The following is a 16,315-nucleotide window of genomic DNA, read 5'->3' as shown; positions in this document are numbered from 1 at the left end:
CTCTTGAGAGAGGAGCAGAGAGTTTTGTGGTCATGGTGTGTGAGAGGGGTCTTTTATAGGGCCCTTTGGCGTGGAGGCAGGGCTTCTGTTCTATTGTGACTTCTGTTGGACGCAGAGGGGGATGCCAAAGGTCTGATCTGTGATCTGACTGTCCCACCACTCGTGAAGTTCCAATGAACATCTGTTGAGTGATGCCAGCATCATCCAAAGGCACTGGTATATGCGATTATTATTTTTATTTTCTCGTAGACCTCCACATGTGTTTTATAAAATATATAGGCCTACATATACATACATAGGATTACACAATAACATTTGGAAGTTAATGCACAATCATTTACAAAATGCAAGTTAATTTTCCATTCCGCATTTTGTTTAATGTTTATTGCTGACGCATTAATGCATATACTTCAGGCATTTAAAGTTGTGGGTTACTTTAACTTGTCTTTGTTTTATTACAATTTGTGCTTTAATATATTTTAGTTCACAAGGAAAACCGCCATATTGGACATCTAATAAATAATACAGAGCATGATGACCGCGCGATAATTAACCAAGCCACGCTATACTGTCAACATCTGTTTACATTCGGACCATGTTCGATTTATAGTTTACGTTTTTATTACTCCAAAATATAGCAAAAACCTACCTTGGAAAATTATGTAGACTGTATTTTAGTTGATATTAAACAAGGGTATGGATGTTTGGAATACAACAGAGTTTAGAAAAAACAAACAATAAAGGATGGTCAGAGATAAGGTTTTATTTATATACAAAGGAGATTAAACCGCGTTTCTATGTTTATTTTCAGAAATCCTATTTTTCCCCATATATATATATATATATATATATATATATATATATGTATTTTGCAGTGACCAGACATTTTATTTGTTCTGTGGTTCTATGAAACACCTTGTTTCAAATCAGCGGTGATCTCACGCGTCTGACACGCGCCGTTACAATGTAACAGATGGATGTCTGTTCTTCCAATCACACCAAAGCGCGCCACTAATTTGAATCCCAACCCCCTCAAATCAAGACTGCAAACTCTTCAGTAACATGTTTGCTATATTATCATCCTATCACGTTGCTTCGTTTATAGCGTGCCTTTCCAAACTACTGGCGTCTGTGTCTGAGCCTTTTGACCGAATATGGCAATAGAGCATCACTGACTGACGCGAAAAAAAAATGTTTCTTCTTCTTCTTCTTCTTCTTCTTCTTCTTCTTCTTCTTCTTCTTCTTCTTCTTCTTCTTCTTCTTCTTCTTCTTCTACTTCTTCTTTTTCTTCTTCTACTTCTTTCTCTCTCTTTGTTTAATTCAGTTTTGTAGGGGGTTGGGAATGGGAGACAAAGGAAATAGGGTGACACACACACATAAAAATTTAATCCGACAATCAAAAATGCATGTCCACAGTTTTTTCTTTCTCTGTTGGTGTGCTGTTGTCTGAGGTGTAGCAGTCAAGCTGATTTGTGAAACTAAAAGTGTGTAATAAAATTAAATAAATGGTTTACTTTTTAAACTGTTTTAAAATGTTTACTTTTTAAATGGTATGCATGTTATAAGAGCAAAAACTATTGATTGAGTTGAAGAGCTTTTGAATGTTAAATGGACCAGGCATGCGTCACAGTCTCCAAGAGCGCATCAATTACCTCCAATGCTTGTGCTGGTCATGTCCAAAATAAATAAATAAATACATAAAAAAAAAATAAAAAATAAATAGCCAATCATTGTCTTAAGTTGTATTTACAACACTGTTCCAGAACAGTTCAACCCAAATATTCAGATGTGTACAAGGCATTTTGTGTAGGACTGTTTCCTAAACCTGGGAGAGTAGCCTACAATCCTGGTTGTTCTGACTCACAGCCTGTAAACATTTTCTTATTTAAAGAATTTGCCACTGATGATTGAACCGCGGGTTTTGTGTAGAGTAGCACTTGTTGTTTGTCCTTTCTCCAGTCACAAATGCAGTCATTGTTTTATTTTTACACAACGAGTCGCAATGCAATCAACGTGTAAAAAGACTGTATGTCATTACAATCAGTAATTACACTGAACAAAATGATTTTTCGTGAACTTAACTCAAAGTTCTGAGACTTTGCTATGTACACAAAAGGCCTATTTCTCTCAAACATTGTTCACAAATCTGTCTAAATCTGTGTTGGTGAGCACTTCTCCTTTGCCAAGATAATTCACCAACCTCAAAGGTGTGCCATATCAAGATGCTGATTAGACAGCATGATTATTGCACAGGTGTGCCTTAGGCTGGCCACAAAAGGCAGATCTAAAATGTGCAGTTTTATCTCACAGCACAATGCCACAGATGTTGCAAGTTTTCAGCGTGCAATTGGCATGCTGACTGAAGGAATGTCCACCAGAGCTGTTGCCCATGAATTGAATGTCAATTTTTCTCTACCATAAGCCATCTTCAAAGGTGTTCCAGAAAATTGGCAGTACATCCAACCAGCCTTACAACCACAGACCACGTGTGACCAAACCGGCCCAGGACCTCCACATCCAGTATCTTCACCTCCAAGATCGTCTGAGACCAGCCACACAGACAGCTGCTGCAACAATCGGTTTGCATAACCAAATAATTTCTGCACAAACTGTCAGAAACCATCTCAGGGAGGCTCATCTGCATGCTCGTTGTCATCACTGGGGTCTCGACCTGACTGCAGATCATTCTCGTAACTGACTGGAGTGGGCAAGTGCACATATTCGCGGGGGTCTGGCACTTTGGAGAGTTGATCTCTGTTTGGATGAATGCCCGATCACTGTACAGGGCAGATGGTTGACAGCATGTATATCGTTGTGTGGGTGAGCGGTTTGCTGATGTCAATGTTGTGGATCGAGTGGCCCATGCTGGTGGTGGGGTTATGGTATGGGCAGGATTTATGTTATGGACAATGAACAAAGATCCATTTTATTGCTGGCATTTTGACTGCACAGAGATACCGGATGAGATCCTGAGGACCATTGTTGTGCCATTCATTCACGACCATCACCTCATGTTGCAGCATGGTAATACACGGCCCCATGTTGCAAGGATCTGTACACAATTCCTTGAAACTGAAAACATTCCAGTTCTTGCATTGCCAGCATATTCAACGGACATGTCACCCATTGATCATGTTTGGGATGCTCTGGATCGGCATATACGACAACGTGTTCCAGTTCCTGCCAATATCCAGCAACAACCTGATCAACTCTATTCCAAGGAGATGTGTTGCACTGCCAGAAGCAAATGGTGGTCACACCAGATACCACCCCCTCCCCCCAGGACCCACCAATACTGTAAAACTGCACATTTTAGACTGGCATTTTATTGTGGCCATTCCAAGGCACACCTGTGCAATAATCATGGTGTCTAATCAGCATCTTGATATGCCACACCTTTGAGGTGGATGGATTATATCAGCAAAGAAGAAGTGCTCACTAACACAGATTTACACAAAATTATTATTTATTTTTATTTATTTTTTTTGAGAGAGAGAGAGAGAAAGAGATAATTTACAGAGCCCCGCACATGACATGCAGGAAAAAATAAATAAATTGTGCACAAGATTTACTAATTCTTTCCCTCAATTTACTAAAATGTGCACACGATTACTATTGCGTTCGCTCGATTTGCTAAATCGAATTTCTTTGTATTTATTTATTTATTTATTTTGGACATGACCACCACAAGCATTGGAGGTTAACTGATGCGCTCTTAGAGACTGTGAAGCATGCCTGGTCCATTTAACATTCAAAAGCTCTTCAACTCAATCAATAGTTTTTACTCTTATAACTTGCATACTGCTTAAAAAGTAATCCGTTTATTTAATTTTATACACACTTTTAGTTTCACAAATCAGCTTGACTGCTACACCTCAGACAACAGCACACCAGCAGAGAATAATTAGTCGAGTGAACGCAATAGTAAATCAAGTGAACGCAATTGTAATCGTGTGCACGTTTTAGTACATTGAGGGAACGAATGAGTAAATCGTGCACACGATTTAGCATTATATTTTTTTCCTGCATGTCATGTGCGGGGCTCCGTAGAGAAATAGGCCTTTTGTGTAGATAAAAAAGTCTTAGATCTTTGAGTTCAGCAAGTGTTGCATTTGTAATATTTTTCAGTGTATGTCCCAATTGGATGCAACAAATGCCTAATTTACAGGTGCTGGTCATATAATTAGAATAGCAACAAAAGGTTGATTTATTTCACTAATTCCACTCAAAAAGTGATACTTGTATATTATATTAATTCATTACACACAGACCGATATATTTCAAATGTTTATTTCTTTGAATTTTGATGATTATAACTCACAACTAGGGAAAATCCCAAATTCAGTATCTCAGAAAATTTGAATATTACTTAAGACCAATACAAAGAAAGGATTTTTAGAAATCTTGGCAAACTGAAAAGTATAAACATGAAAAGTATGAGCATGTACAGCACTCAATACTTAGTTGGGGCTCCTTTTGCCTGAATTACTGCAGCAATGCAGCGTGGCATGGAGTCGATCAGTCTGTGGCACTGCTCAGGTGTTATGAGAGCCCAGGTTGCTCTGATAGTGGCCTTCAGCTCTTCTGCATTCTTGGGTCTGGCATATCACATCTTCCTCTTCACAATACACCACAGATTTTCAATGGGGTTAAGGTCAGGTGAGTTTGCTGGCCAAATAAGAACAGGGATACCATGGTCCTTAAACCAGGTACTGGTAGCTTTGGCACTCTGTGCAGGTGCAAGTCCTGTTGGAAAATGAAATCTTCATCTCCATTAAGTTGGTCAGCAGCAGGAATCATGAAGTGCTCTAAAACTTCTTGGTATATGGCTGTGTTGACCTTGGTCCTCAGAAAACACAGTTGACCAACACCAGCAGATGACATGGCACCACAAACCATCACTGACTGTGGAGACTTTAAACTGGACCTCAAGCATTGTGGACTGTGTGCCTCTCCTCTCTTCCTCCAGACTCTGGCACCCTGATTTCCAAAGGAAATGCAAAATTTACTTTCATCAGAGAACATAGCTTTGGACCACTCAGCAGCAGTCCAGTCCTTTTTGAAGCGAGACGCTTCTGACGCTGTCTGTTGTTCAAGAGTGGCTTGACACAAGGAATGCGAAGCTGAAACCCATGTCTCGCATACGTCTGTGTTTAGTGGTTCTTGAAGTACTGACTCTAGGTGAAGTCCACTCTTTGTGAATCTCCCCCACATTTTTGGATGGGTTTTGTTTCACAATCCCCTCCAGGGTGTGGTTATCCATTTTACTTGTACTATTTTTTCTACCACATCTTTTCCTTCCCTTCGCCTCTCTATTAATGTGCTTGGACACAGAGCTCTGTGAACAGCCAGCCTCTTTTGCAATGACCTTTTGTGTCCTGTTCTCCTTGTGCAAGGTGTCAATGGTCGTCTTTTGGACAACTGTCAAGTCAGCAGTCTTCCTCATGATTGTGTAGCCTACAGAATTAGACTGAAATATCAATGTGTTTCAGAAAGGTGGGGCATAGATGAGCAACAATAATGTACAGTATGTGGAAAATAATGTTTTTTGAGCCTTAAACCACATAAACACATTGCATTACACCAAATGCACAAAATCTAATAACTGGTTGTGCCACTCTTTGCAGCAACAACTGCAATCAAGCATTTGCGATAACTGGCAATGAGTCTTTCACACTGCTGTGGATAAAATTTTGCCCCACTCTTCTTTGCAGAATTGTTCTAATTTTGCCACCTGGAGGGTTTTCAAGCATGAATGGACTGTTTAAGGTCATGCCACAGTCAAGTCAAGTCACCTTTATTTATACAGCGATTTAAACAAAATACATTGCGTCAAAGCGCTGAACAACATTCATCAGGAAAACAGTGTCTCAATAATGCAAAATGATAGTTAAAGGCAGTTCATCATTGAATTCAGTGATGTTATCTCTGTTCAATTTAAATGGTGTCTGTGCATTTATTAGCAATCAAGTCAATGATATCGCTGTAGATGAAGAGACCCCAATTAAGCAAGCCAGAGGCTATGGCGGCAAGGAACCGAAACTCCATCGGTGACAGAATGGAGAAAAAAACCTTGGGAGAAACCAGGCTCAGTTGGGGGTCAGTTCTCCTCTGACCAGACGAAACCAGTAGTTCAATTCCAGGCTGCAGCAAAGTCAGATTGTGCAGAAGAATCATCTGTTTCCTGTGGTCTTGTCCTGGTGGTTATCTGAGACTTTACAGGAGATTTACAATCTAAGGTTTTTACAGGAGATCTATATCTGGGACTCTAGTTGTCTTTCAGGGATGTAGAGGTCCTTTCTAGGTGCTGATCCACCATCTGGTCTGGATACGTACTGGATCCGGGCGACCGCAGTGACCCTCTGATCTGGATACAGACTGGATCTGGTGGCTACGGTGACTTTGGAATTAGATAGAAACAGACTAATATTAGCGTAGATGCCATTCTTCTAATGATGTAGCAAGTACATAGGGTGTTATGAGAAGTGTTTCCGGTTCCGGTTTACATAATTAATGCAATTGGATATTAAAAGCATATTAGTATGTGAAGTGTAAACCAGGTTAAAGAGATGGGTATTTAATCTAGATTTAAACTGCAAGAGTGTGTCTGCCTCCCAAACAATGTTAGGTAGGTTATTTTAGGGGTTTAGGTGCCAAATAGGAAAATGATCTGCCGCCCGCAGTTGATTTTGATATTCTAGGGATCATCAAATTGCCTGAGTTTTGAGAACGTAGCGGACATAGAGGATTATAATGTAAAAGGAGTTCATTCAAATACTGAGGTGCTAAATCATTCAGGGCTTTATAAGTAATAAGCAATATTTTGAAATCTATACAATGTTTGATAGGGAGCCAGTGCAGTGATGACAGGACCGGGTTAATATGGTCATACTTCCTGGTTCTAGTAAGAACTCTTGCTGCTGCATTTTGGACTAGCTGTAGTTTGTTTACTAAGCGTGCAGAACAACCACCCAATAAAGCATTACAATAATCTAACCTTGAAGTCATAAATGCATGGATTAACATTTCTGCATTTGACATTGAGAGCATAGGCCCTAACTAAGATATATTTTTGGCTTTCTAAGGAAATATTGCTCTCAAATAGCACACCTAGGTTCCTAACTGATGACGAAGAATTGACAGAGCAGCCATCAAGTCTTAGACAGTGTTCTAGGTTATTACATGCATAGTTTTTAGGTCCTATAATTAACACCTTTTTTTTTTCAGAATTTAGCAGTAAGAAATTACTCGTCATCCAGTTTTTTATATCGACTATGTATTCCATTAGTTCCACAGCATCCCAATTGGATTTAAGTCCAGACTTTGACTTAAAATCTTAATTTTGTTTTAATTGAGCCCTTCAGAGGTGGATATGCTGGTGTGTTTGGGATCATTGTCCTTTTGCATAACCCAAGTGTGCTTGAGGTCACAAACTGAAAGCCAGACATTCTCGTTTAGGATTTTCTGACAGAGTGCAGAATTCATGTTTTCATCAATTATGGCAAGCCATCAAGATCCTGAAGCTGCAAAGCAGCCCCAGACAATCATACTACTACCACCATTTTTGACTGTTAGTATTGTGTTCTTTTTATGAAATGCTGTGTTGGATTTATGCCAGATGTAACAGGACTTTTGTCGCATCAGTCCACGGAATATTTGCCCAAAAATCTTGATAATCAAGATATTTTGGCAAATGTGAGACAAGCCTTTGTGTTCTTTTTGGTCAGCAATGGCTTTTGCCTTGTAATTCTCCCATGCATCCATCTTTCTTATTGTTGAACCATGAACACTGACCTTAATTGAGGTTAGTGAGGCCTGCAATTCTTTAGATGTTGTTCTGGGTTCTTTTATGACCTCCTGGATGAGTTGTTGTTGCGCAATTGTTGAGTAATTTTGGTAGGCCCTCCATTATAATGTCTCTGACAGTGGTTCGCTGGAGTCCCAAAGCTTTAGAAATGGCTTGATAACCCTTTCCAGACTGATACTTGCCAACTATTTTGTTTCTCATATGTGGCCCTGGACCACAAAACCAGGCTTGAGTTACTGGGGTATATTGGTATCAAAAATAAATTAATTAATTAAAAAAAAATAATAATAATTTTCAAGCACTGCATGTTTATCTAGGGTCGCTTCAATGGTATAAAAGTTTAACTGAAACATTTTAAATATTAGATACTATCACTGATTAGTCAAAAATATTTTATATTTGTGTATGAATGCAGCGAAGTTTCATGAAACAGACTTATCAAGATGTGTCTTTGGCGACACTTGTTTGCCGCGCAAAAATAAATAAATAAATAAATAATAAATAAAATACTATGAAATAACCTGAGCGCAGAGAGCTGTCTAAGCAATGCTGAAGATCATTTCTATGGTCTCTCAGACAACAAATAACTCATATAATAACTTATGCTAAATGGAAAATGGTTGCTGTTGTTTTCCAGTTTTTTTTTTTATCCAGATCAATGCGTATGTGTGCCTAGGAAATAGTTTTATATGTATGTGTTCTTTTGGTTTTTGTTTGTCATTTCTGCATTTCTGTCAACTTCCAGCTGCTTTATTCCCCTAATGAGAAATTTTAAAAACAATTTCCAATAAATAAACAAACAAGATTTCAAGAATTTCAAAGCAAAAAGGTTTTATTTTTCTGTTGATTCACAATAATATTTTGTGATTATGCTTCCTTCAGGGACATTCATTTTGCCATTAATAAATAACACACAGTGTTTACGATTTCTTTGCACAGACCAAATGAAATCAATTAAATTGTGCAAACCTCAGAAATACATTTTAACCCTTGGGGTTTACAATTTTGTTGATTACAACCCATAGTATTTAAACCCCCAGCGAGGATTGCATAACGTTATATTCATGAAGACAGCATGATCTGTGCTCGCTGGCTTTCTTTCATTTACAAAGCAGCATTTCCTTAAATTCCTTACATGTAATCTCCATCACAGGCTTTACATTTTAACTAAAACCTACTATGACAAATAAATAATATGCAGAGTTAATACTAAACAATTTCCCCGAAGGCTTTTGTTTGGTCACCAGGGTCTCCACATGTGCACAGCTGCTTGTGGCACAGGCTGAGGTTGACTGGGAGCTGAAGCGCTACTGATGGAGTGCTTCTCTGTTGCAGAGCTGCTGTTCCTCAAGCTCACAAGTCTCTGGTGCATTTGTGAAATCATTCTGGAGTTCTGAGAACAGCAGTTCTGGCAGGAGGACGTCGCAGACACCGTGGAGTGCTGGATGAACTCGTTGACGCGCTGACGGGTTTCTGTTTCGAGGTTAGACTGCGGCAGCATCGCAGAGATGCGCTGCAAGCATGCTTTATATCCCTCTTTATAGCTGCCTGTTTGACCTTTGGAGAGAAAGAAAAATAGTGAATACATTAGGACCATGTTAAAATAAATACAGTTGCCAATAGACTCTGAAAATAATAATAATATAAAAAACTAAATCCCTCACCTTTAGCTGATGAGGAAGGCAGGTCTCTGAGGAACCGCACAGTCATTTCGAGAATGTCAGCTTTCTCCAGCTTTGAATAGCGTGAAGCCTAAAATATTGAAAGTGATTGGACACATTAGGGTATTGTTCAGACATTGACAAAGGCTAGATTTGAATGTAAGTACTTTATGACCATGCAAGTACCAGAGATACTTACGTCTTTGCCCACCAAAGGGAGTATAAGTGTTTTTAAGTGATTGAGGCTCTCGTTAATGCGAGCCCGCCTTCTTTTTTCCATCAATGGCTTGAGAGTCTGGAAAAAGACAGAAATCGGTTAATGTGAGTGTGAGTTTATAGATAGCACAAGCACAACCGTTAACATGGCTCAGGGTGTTCAAAGGAACCCAAAATCATCCTCACCTTTCTCAATTCATGTGCCTCTTTTCTTTGAGCCACAGTCATTCGAGAACCGAATGAGTGGGAATGAGCTTCGGTAATAATGTTTGGAGTCATGATTTGATCGGGTGGTGTCTCTAAATGTGCTCTTGAGAGAGGAGCAGAGAGTTTTGTGGTCATGGTGTATGAGAGGGGTCTTTTATAGGGCCCTTTGGCGTGGAGGCAGGGCTTCTGTTCTATTGTGACTTCGGATGGACGCAGAGGGGGATGCCAAAGGGAAAAGATCAGATCTGGCTGTCCCAAAAGTTACCATCTGTTAACTGATGTCAACATTATCCGAAACCACTGGTATGCGCATGTGACTGATGATTGTCCCGTAGACCTCCACATGTGTTTTATAAAATATATAGGCTTACATATATACATATACAGGCCTATACAATAAAATGTGGAAGTTAAAGCACAATAATTTACAAAATGCAAGTTTATTTTCCAAGTTGGATTTTGGTTAGGCAATTTATTTGTTTATCATTATTATTATTATCATTATTATTATTATTATTTATTTATTTTTTTAGCTACAAGGCATTTAAAGTTGTTCGTTGCTTTAACTGTATTTGTTTTATTGCAATTTGTTCTTTGAGATATTTTTAAAGCCATTTTTTGGGGGACATAATGAATATAATACAGAGCATGGTGACCGCGCGATAATTAACCAAGCCACGCTATACTGTCAACATCTGTTTACATTCGGACCATGTTCGAGATATAGTCTATTTTTATTACTGCAAATATAGCAAAACCATACCTTGGAAAATTATGTAGACTGTATTTTAGTTCATATTAAACAAGGGTAAGGATGTTTGGAATACAACAGAGTTTAAAAAAACAAATCCCCAATATATAAAGGATAAGGATAGAGATGAAAATTAAAAGTATATTTTTAGAAATAAGTTTTTATTTATATAGAAAGGCGATTAAACCACTTTTGCATGTTTCTATTACTAAGCACTTCTTACTGTTTTTTCTTTTTCTTTTTCTGTTTGTATTTTGCAGTGAGCAGACATTTTATTTGTTCTGTGGTTCTATGAAACACCTTGTTTCAAATCAGCGGTGATCTCACGCGTCTGACACGCGCCGTTACAATGTAACAGATGGATGTCTGTTCTTCCAATCACACCAAAGCGCGCCACTAATTTGAATCCCAACCCCCTCAAATCAAGACTGCAAACTCTTCAGTAACATGTTTGCTATATTATCATCCTATCACGTTGCTTCGTTTATAGCGTGCCTTTCCAAACTACTGGCGTCTGTGTCTGAGCCTTTTGACCGAATATGGCAATAGAGCATCACTGACTGACGCAAAAAGAGTTGTATTTGTTTTCTCCTTCTTCATTCTTTTTCTTTTTTTTCTTTCTCTCTCTTTGTTAGGGGTTGGGGATGAGGGACATATGGAATAGGGTAACACACGCATAAAAATTTAATCCGACAATCATATGCGCTCTCCACCATCAAAAATGCATGTCTACAGATTGTTCCTTCTCTGTTGGTGTGCTGTTCAAACTGATTGGCGAAACCAAAAGTGTGTATAATAAAATTAAATAGGCTAAGTGTTTACTTTTTACACAGTATGCAAGTTATAAGAGTAAAAACTATTGATTGAGTTGAAGAGCTTTTGATTGTTCAATGGACCAGACATGCGTCACAGTCTCCAAGAGCGCATCAATTAACCTACAATGTAGGCTTGTGCTAGTCATGTCCAAGATAAATAAATAAAATAGACAAATGTTATCTTAGTGTGAAGCCATGGTTCATTTGACTGATATCATGACACATTCATTGAATCGCAGGCCAAACTTGACGATAAATGATCAGCTAACCTGAAAGACTCGAAAGTCTTTCACAAAAGACAGTTGCAAGTGTAGGCTACAGATGATCAGACAGTGCTGTCCATGAGGTGTGCTTTATTCCTCCTTATACCCCATCTTTAATATTTTGTAATAAATTGGTGAATTACAGTCTCCAATATTACACTAACATTTAAATTCTGTATGAACTTTCCAGTGTGGACTGAATCAGCAGCCTCGGGGTTTGCGAGGATGCGTGTCGCTCAGCATCACACTGATGCTGCAGCAGCAGATCGAGTCTATTCGTTTATTCCCTTTAATGGCATAAGAGTTTAACTGAAGAATTTTAAATATTAGATACTAAAATCACTGATGAGTCAAAAATCTTTTAGGTATCTGTATGAATGCAGCAAGAATCAAACCGATTGTTGAAGTTTATTTAAAGATTAATCTTAATGCATATATAATATTTCATTATGTTTCTGAGTATAGTTTCTCAAATCGGATTATTCTCCGGTTCAAATACATCGTGGTTCCTACAAAAATCTTGTGAGTACCGTGACATCACTGTTCTTTAGAACTAATCAACAGAGCTTGCTTTGGAAACTTAAAAGAAGCCATGGGTTTTACTTTATTCACATGGACCTTTAGTACTGTATTCATAAAAACTTTTAAACTATTTCAATAAAGATTAATATGATGTATAGGTCAGCTAAGATATAATTCTAGTTAAAAGTAGATAATTGTGATTTGAAATCCTCTTTACGCAGAGGTTTGCTGTCTCATTTGTGTCTTTATGAGCAATTACAATATTATCAGATAAATATGAATATGAAAGCACCTTGAGCAGTAAAATGATAAACCTCTTGTTTTTTTGGCGAGCTCCTCTATTCGTTTATAAGCAACTTAACATTTAGACATTATACAAATGCACATTTTAAAGTAAGGGTCTTTTTTTAGCCTATTGTGATGCATTCTTTCATAATAACCAACTTATATCATCTAAATATACGTATTGCCTGCTAATGTCATTTATTGTGACTTTTGTGTCTTGACATATTTATTTATTCGCATTAGATGAATGAAAAATGTAAGTTTATAATCACGTCATGAGATTTAATCAAAATACATAAATAATGTTTTGTGTTCAATAATCTAATTCATCCTCAAAACGTTCACTTCTGAAGATAGGGACATGTTATAAAACTAACAGTACACAACATTACTTTGTAAAGCTTGTGCGTCAATTAATATTGTGGATTAAATCATATACTGTTTATTTCACCTGAAAAAAAACATGCATATGCGGCAGACAGATTTAATAAAGCCTAAAAAAGTAAGCTTCCCAAGCCAAAACCAACGCTGCTGGCAAACAGCTGTTGACATGCAATATTGCATATAGCCTATGCTACGTAATTCGTGTTGTTTGCAACTTAAAACCAAAGGAGTTGCCGTGGAATGGATGGGCGGACACACGGGGCTGCGCAAAGCTGCGCGTCTCTCTCAGCATCACGCTGTTACTGCTGTTTGTTTGTCTCTGCAAGCGTAGCCGTGTTACTTTGTGTAATAGTCCAAATATAATAGTAAAGACTAAAATAACTGGTGAGTTATTTTAATTTTAAGTAAGCCTATCAATGGAGCAGGAGTCTTTGTAATGATCGCACATGTCTTTCTTCTTCAGACTAATGTTGATGCAGAAACAAATCTATAACACTTTACAATAATGTTCAGTAGTTAATATGAGTTAACTACATAAGTTAACATGAACTAATAATGAACAATACCTCTATAGCATTTATTAGGATACCTTTAGTTAATGTAAACTTCAGCATTTACTAATGCATAATTAAAAACGTGTTTGTTATAATTAGTGCACTGTAAACTAACATGAACAATGAACTACGGTATGTACATTAACTAATATCAACAGTTTAATAAATGTATTGTTCATTGTTCGATCATGTTAATTGATACATTAAATATAATGTTAACTAACGACACCTCGTTTACCCAAATCTTAATGCTTATATCACAGTTCTTTATATTTATGATGGTATATTCTATCAATTGGTATATTCTATCAAACCTGAATATACTGCTATTTCAAACACTTTATTTACGACCTTAAATGTAAAAATCCTGTAGAATGTCCTGCTATAATCAATGTCAAAACAACAATACAAATGTAGAAATTTCAAACGTGTTTGCAACCATTAAACCCCATAAAAAAAGCTAAAAGATGAGCATTGCGCGTCTGTCAGGCAAACAATTAGGCTACATCCAGATGAATCTCAACCCAAATATTGCAAAAACCATTAATAATATAGCACAAACAACATTCAGTCTTAATTCAAATACCCAAGCTAAAAGCCAAGCCATGAATGTACATCTGGTGATGGAACTTCTCACACAAAGACTTGTTTTTCACCTATGATTAGCCTATTGTGCACGTATTTGTGACGTAGCAGTGTGAAAAGCTTCCCCGTTTTAATATTGCGAATCACGATATCTGCACAGTCTATTAGATGGACGGTAGATGTGAGGAGTGCATGTTCTAGCGCGTGCTCTTAAACTACGATATATGATTTTAGCAACCACCTCACCCCAAAATAATATACCAGGGAAAAAGTTTTCTTTGTTTGGAATTGTTTTTTTTTTTTTGTTTTTTGGTAAATGTGCACCCGGGTCCCTTGGGGTCCCCGCTCGCGCTAGGCACGAGAACGGCACGAGCCATGGGGACAAAAGGCCAGATGGCTGTGCTATTACACTGAATTATATATGAAAGGGCTGAACTTTACATTATGGAACATATTTTAAATTTGTTTTTTAAATGTAGGAGTAGCCTATAGGCTATATATTTTATATTGCATTGATTAGAATACCTGCTAAATTGTACAGATTGTATGCTTAAACAATTGCATAGCGCTAGACAATTACATGAGTTTGATAGCATGGCAAGCTCAGAAAGGGCGGACACCCTCCACGCCCACAAAACGCGTGCCTCCTCTTCATTCGAGAGCAGGCGCTCCGAGTAGATGGGCGCTCAATACAAGTGCTCGAATGAGCTTTAACCACACGCTTCCATCCAGAGGCTTTCAGCACAACCTGTATAATGTTTCCGTATTTGACAGCAGGTAGGTTACAACACGGGTAAGCGTTTTTATCCTCAATTCAATGACCTTATATATAACTTGCTAATATGCTACTGCAGTAGGTAATTTTACCTTTGTTTTAGTTTTCAGATTATTGTCACTTGACTATAAAATGCCTTGTCTGATAACATAAAATGTGTTTCATGACTAGCATCTAAAGGAAATTATTTTAGTAAAAATGTTTAATTTGTCTTGAGTTTCTCTGGCGTAATCTTCTGGTCTCATGACAATGCGTATAAATAGCACGTCAAATAAAAACTCGTGGTATTGATACGCAATACGGTTGTTTAGAAGCCGCAATGTCCAACGACTGTAATACTTACGGATTATTGTAAATTGTTTGTATATAATGTACATAAAACCATGAACGTTTAATAGAAACGTCTGGACAGATTGCAATTATCATTTTAATCTCAAATCGTAGCCAAAATAATAGGCTAATTATAATCTATTTTTCATGAACACATCACCATTGTGGTATTGTGTCACTATGTCTTTTGAGATTATGACATTCTCATCTACTCAGTCTAAAGTATTAGCCTTTATTTATGCTTTACTTTGAAAACACATTCTGCGCTGATCAATTTAAACGTTACTGAACAATGTTGCATACATGCGATGTTATCAGGATCAACAGGATCATTAAAATATTTTAATCTTTGATTATTACAGTGTTAAACATCATAAAACATTCTGCAGTGTTTCAAAATGTGTTATGTTAGCGTGAAATAAGTATTGGTTATGTTAAGCAAAAAAAATAATTTGCTAACTTCAATGTAAGACTGCATGTATTTTTTTTTTTTTTTTAATAATCTGGCTGCCTTAAGAGTTGAAAACCACCTAAAACTGGTCTTTCGGTGTTTTGAAGAGACCACCCCAAATTTATGCAGGATCATAGAAATCAGAAGCTTCTATTTGTATCTTTGGATTTTAACTGAATTACCAGGACACTGTTAATAATTTACTGTATGAAAGTGCTCTTTTATTTTATTTTAAAACAAAAATTCCTGTTTTTGGGGCAGTGGTCACTTGTGAAGCATTTCCATAAACCATTGTAAACTTAGGAAAATTGTATTAGATATTTCCCAATAGAAACTGTAAATAAAGTACGGTCTGGTTTAAGTGCATCTTTTGTGAACCTAAAAAAACAACAACAACAACATCTATACTATGGGATACACAATATTATTTGACCAATATCAGAATCGGCTGATGATTGCTTAAAATGTAAATATAGGAATCGGCCGATATGGAAAATTATGCCGATATGTCTTTCCAGTAAGAGAATTATTACATTTTAAATTCCCGCACAGGAGAGACAAAAAAATAAATAAAAAATTAAGATATCGGCAAAAAATCCAATATTGTGCATCCCTAATCTAAACTTAAATAAATGATGACGCTTAACTTTTTGCAATGTAACTACATTATTTTTGTAATATCAAAATACATGTATTAATATTGTATTTA

At 37.2% G+C, this 16,315-nt stretch overlaps 1 protein-coding gene across 1 annotated transcript; it reads right to left on the bottom strand.

Annotated features, from left to right (window-relative positions):
- Nucleotides 1–8,662: 8,662 nt before the first annotated feature.
- Nucleotides 8,663–9,980, bottom strand: LOC127963203 (transcription factor HES-2-like). Its single transcript, XM_052562973.1, has 4 exons — nucleotides 9,871–9,980; nucleotides 9,668–9,763; nucleotides 9,472–9,559; nucleotides 8,663–9,364 (listed from the first exon to the last, which is right to left on the bottom strand). Exons 1-4 carry the CDS (start codon nucleotides 9,961–9,963, stop codon nucleotides 9,048–9,050), a joined length of 594 nt encoding a protein of 197 aa, XP_052418933.1. The 5' UTR covers nucleotides 9,964–9,980; the 3' UTR covers nucleotides 8,663–9,047.
- Nucleotides 9,981–16,315: the final 6,335 nt, after the last annotated feature.

This window comes from Carassius gibelio, chromosome B8, assembly GCF_023724105.1.
Source record: "Carassius gibelio isolate Cgi1373 ecotype wild population from Czech Republic chromosome B8, carGib1.2-hapl.c, whole genome shotgun sequence".
In the NCBI taxonomy this organism is placed as follows: domain Eukaryota; kingdom Metazoa; phylum Chordata; class Actinopteri; order Cypriniformes; family Cyprinidae; genus Carassius; species Carassius gibelio.
The sequence above is the reverse complement of the archived record's forward strand: the minus strand, read 5'-3'. Positions and strand labels throughout refer to the sequence as shown.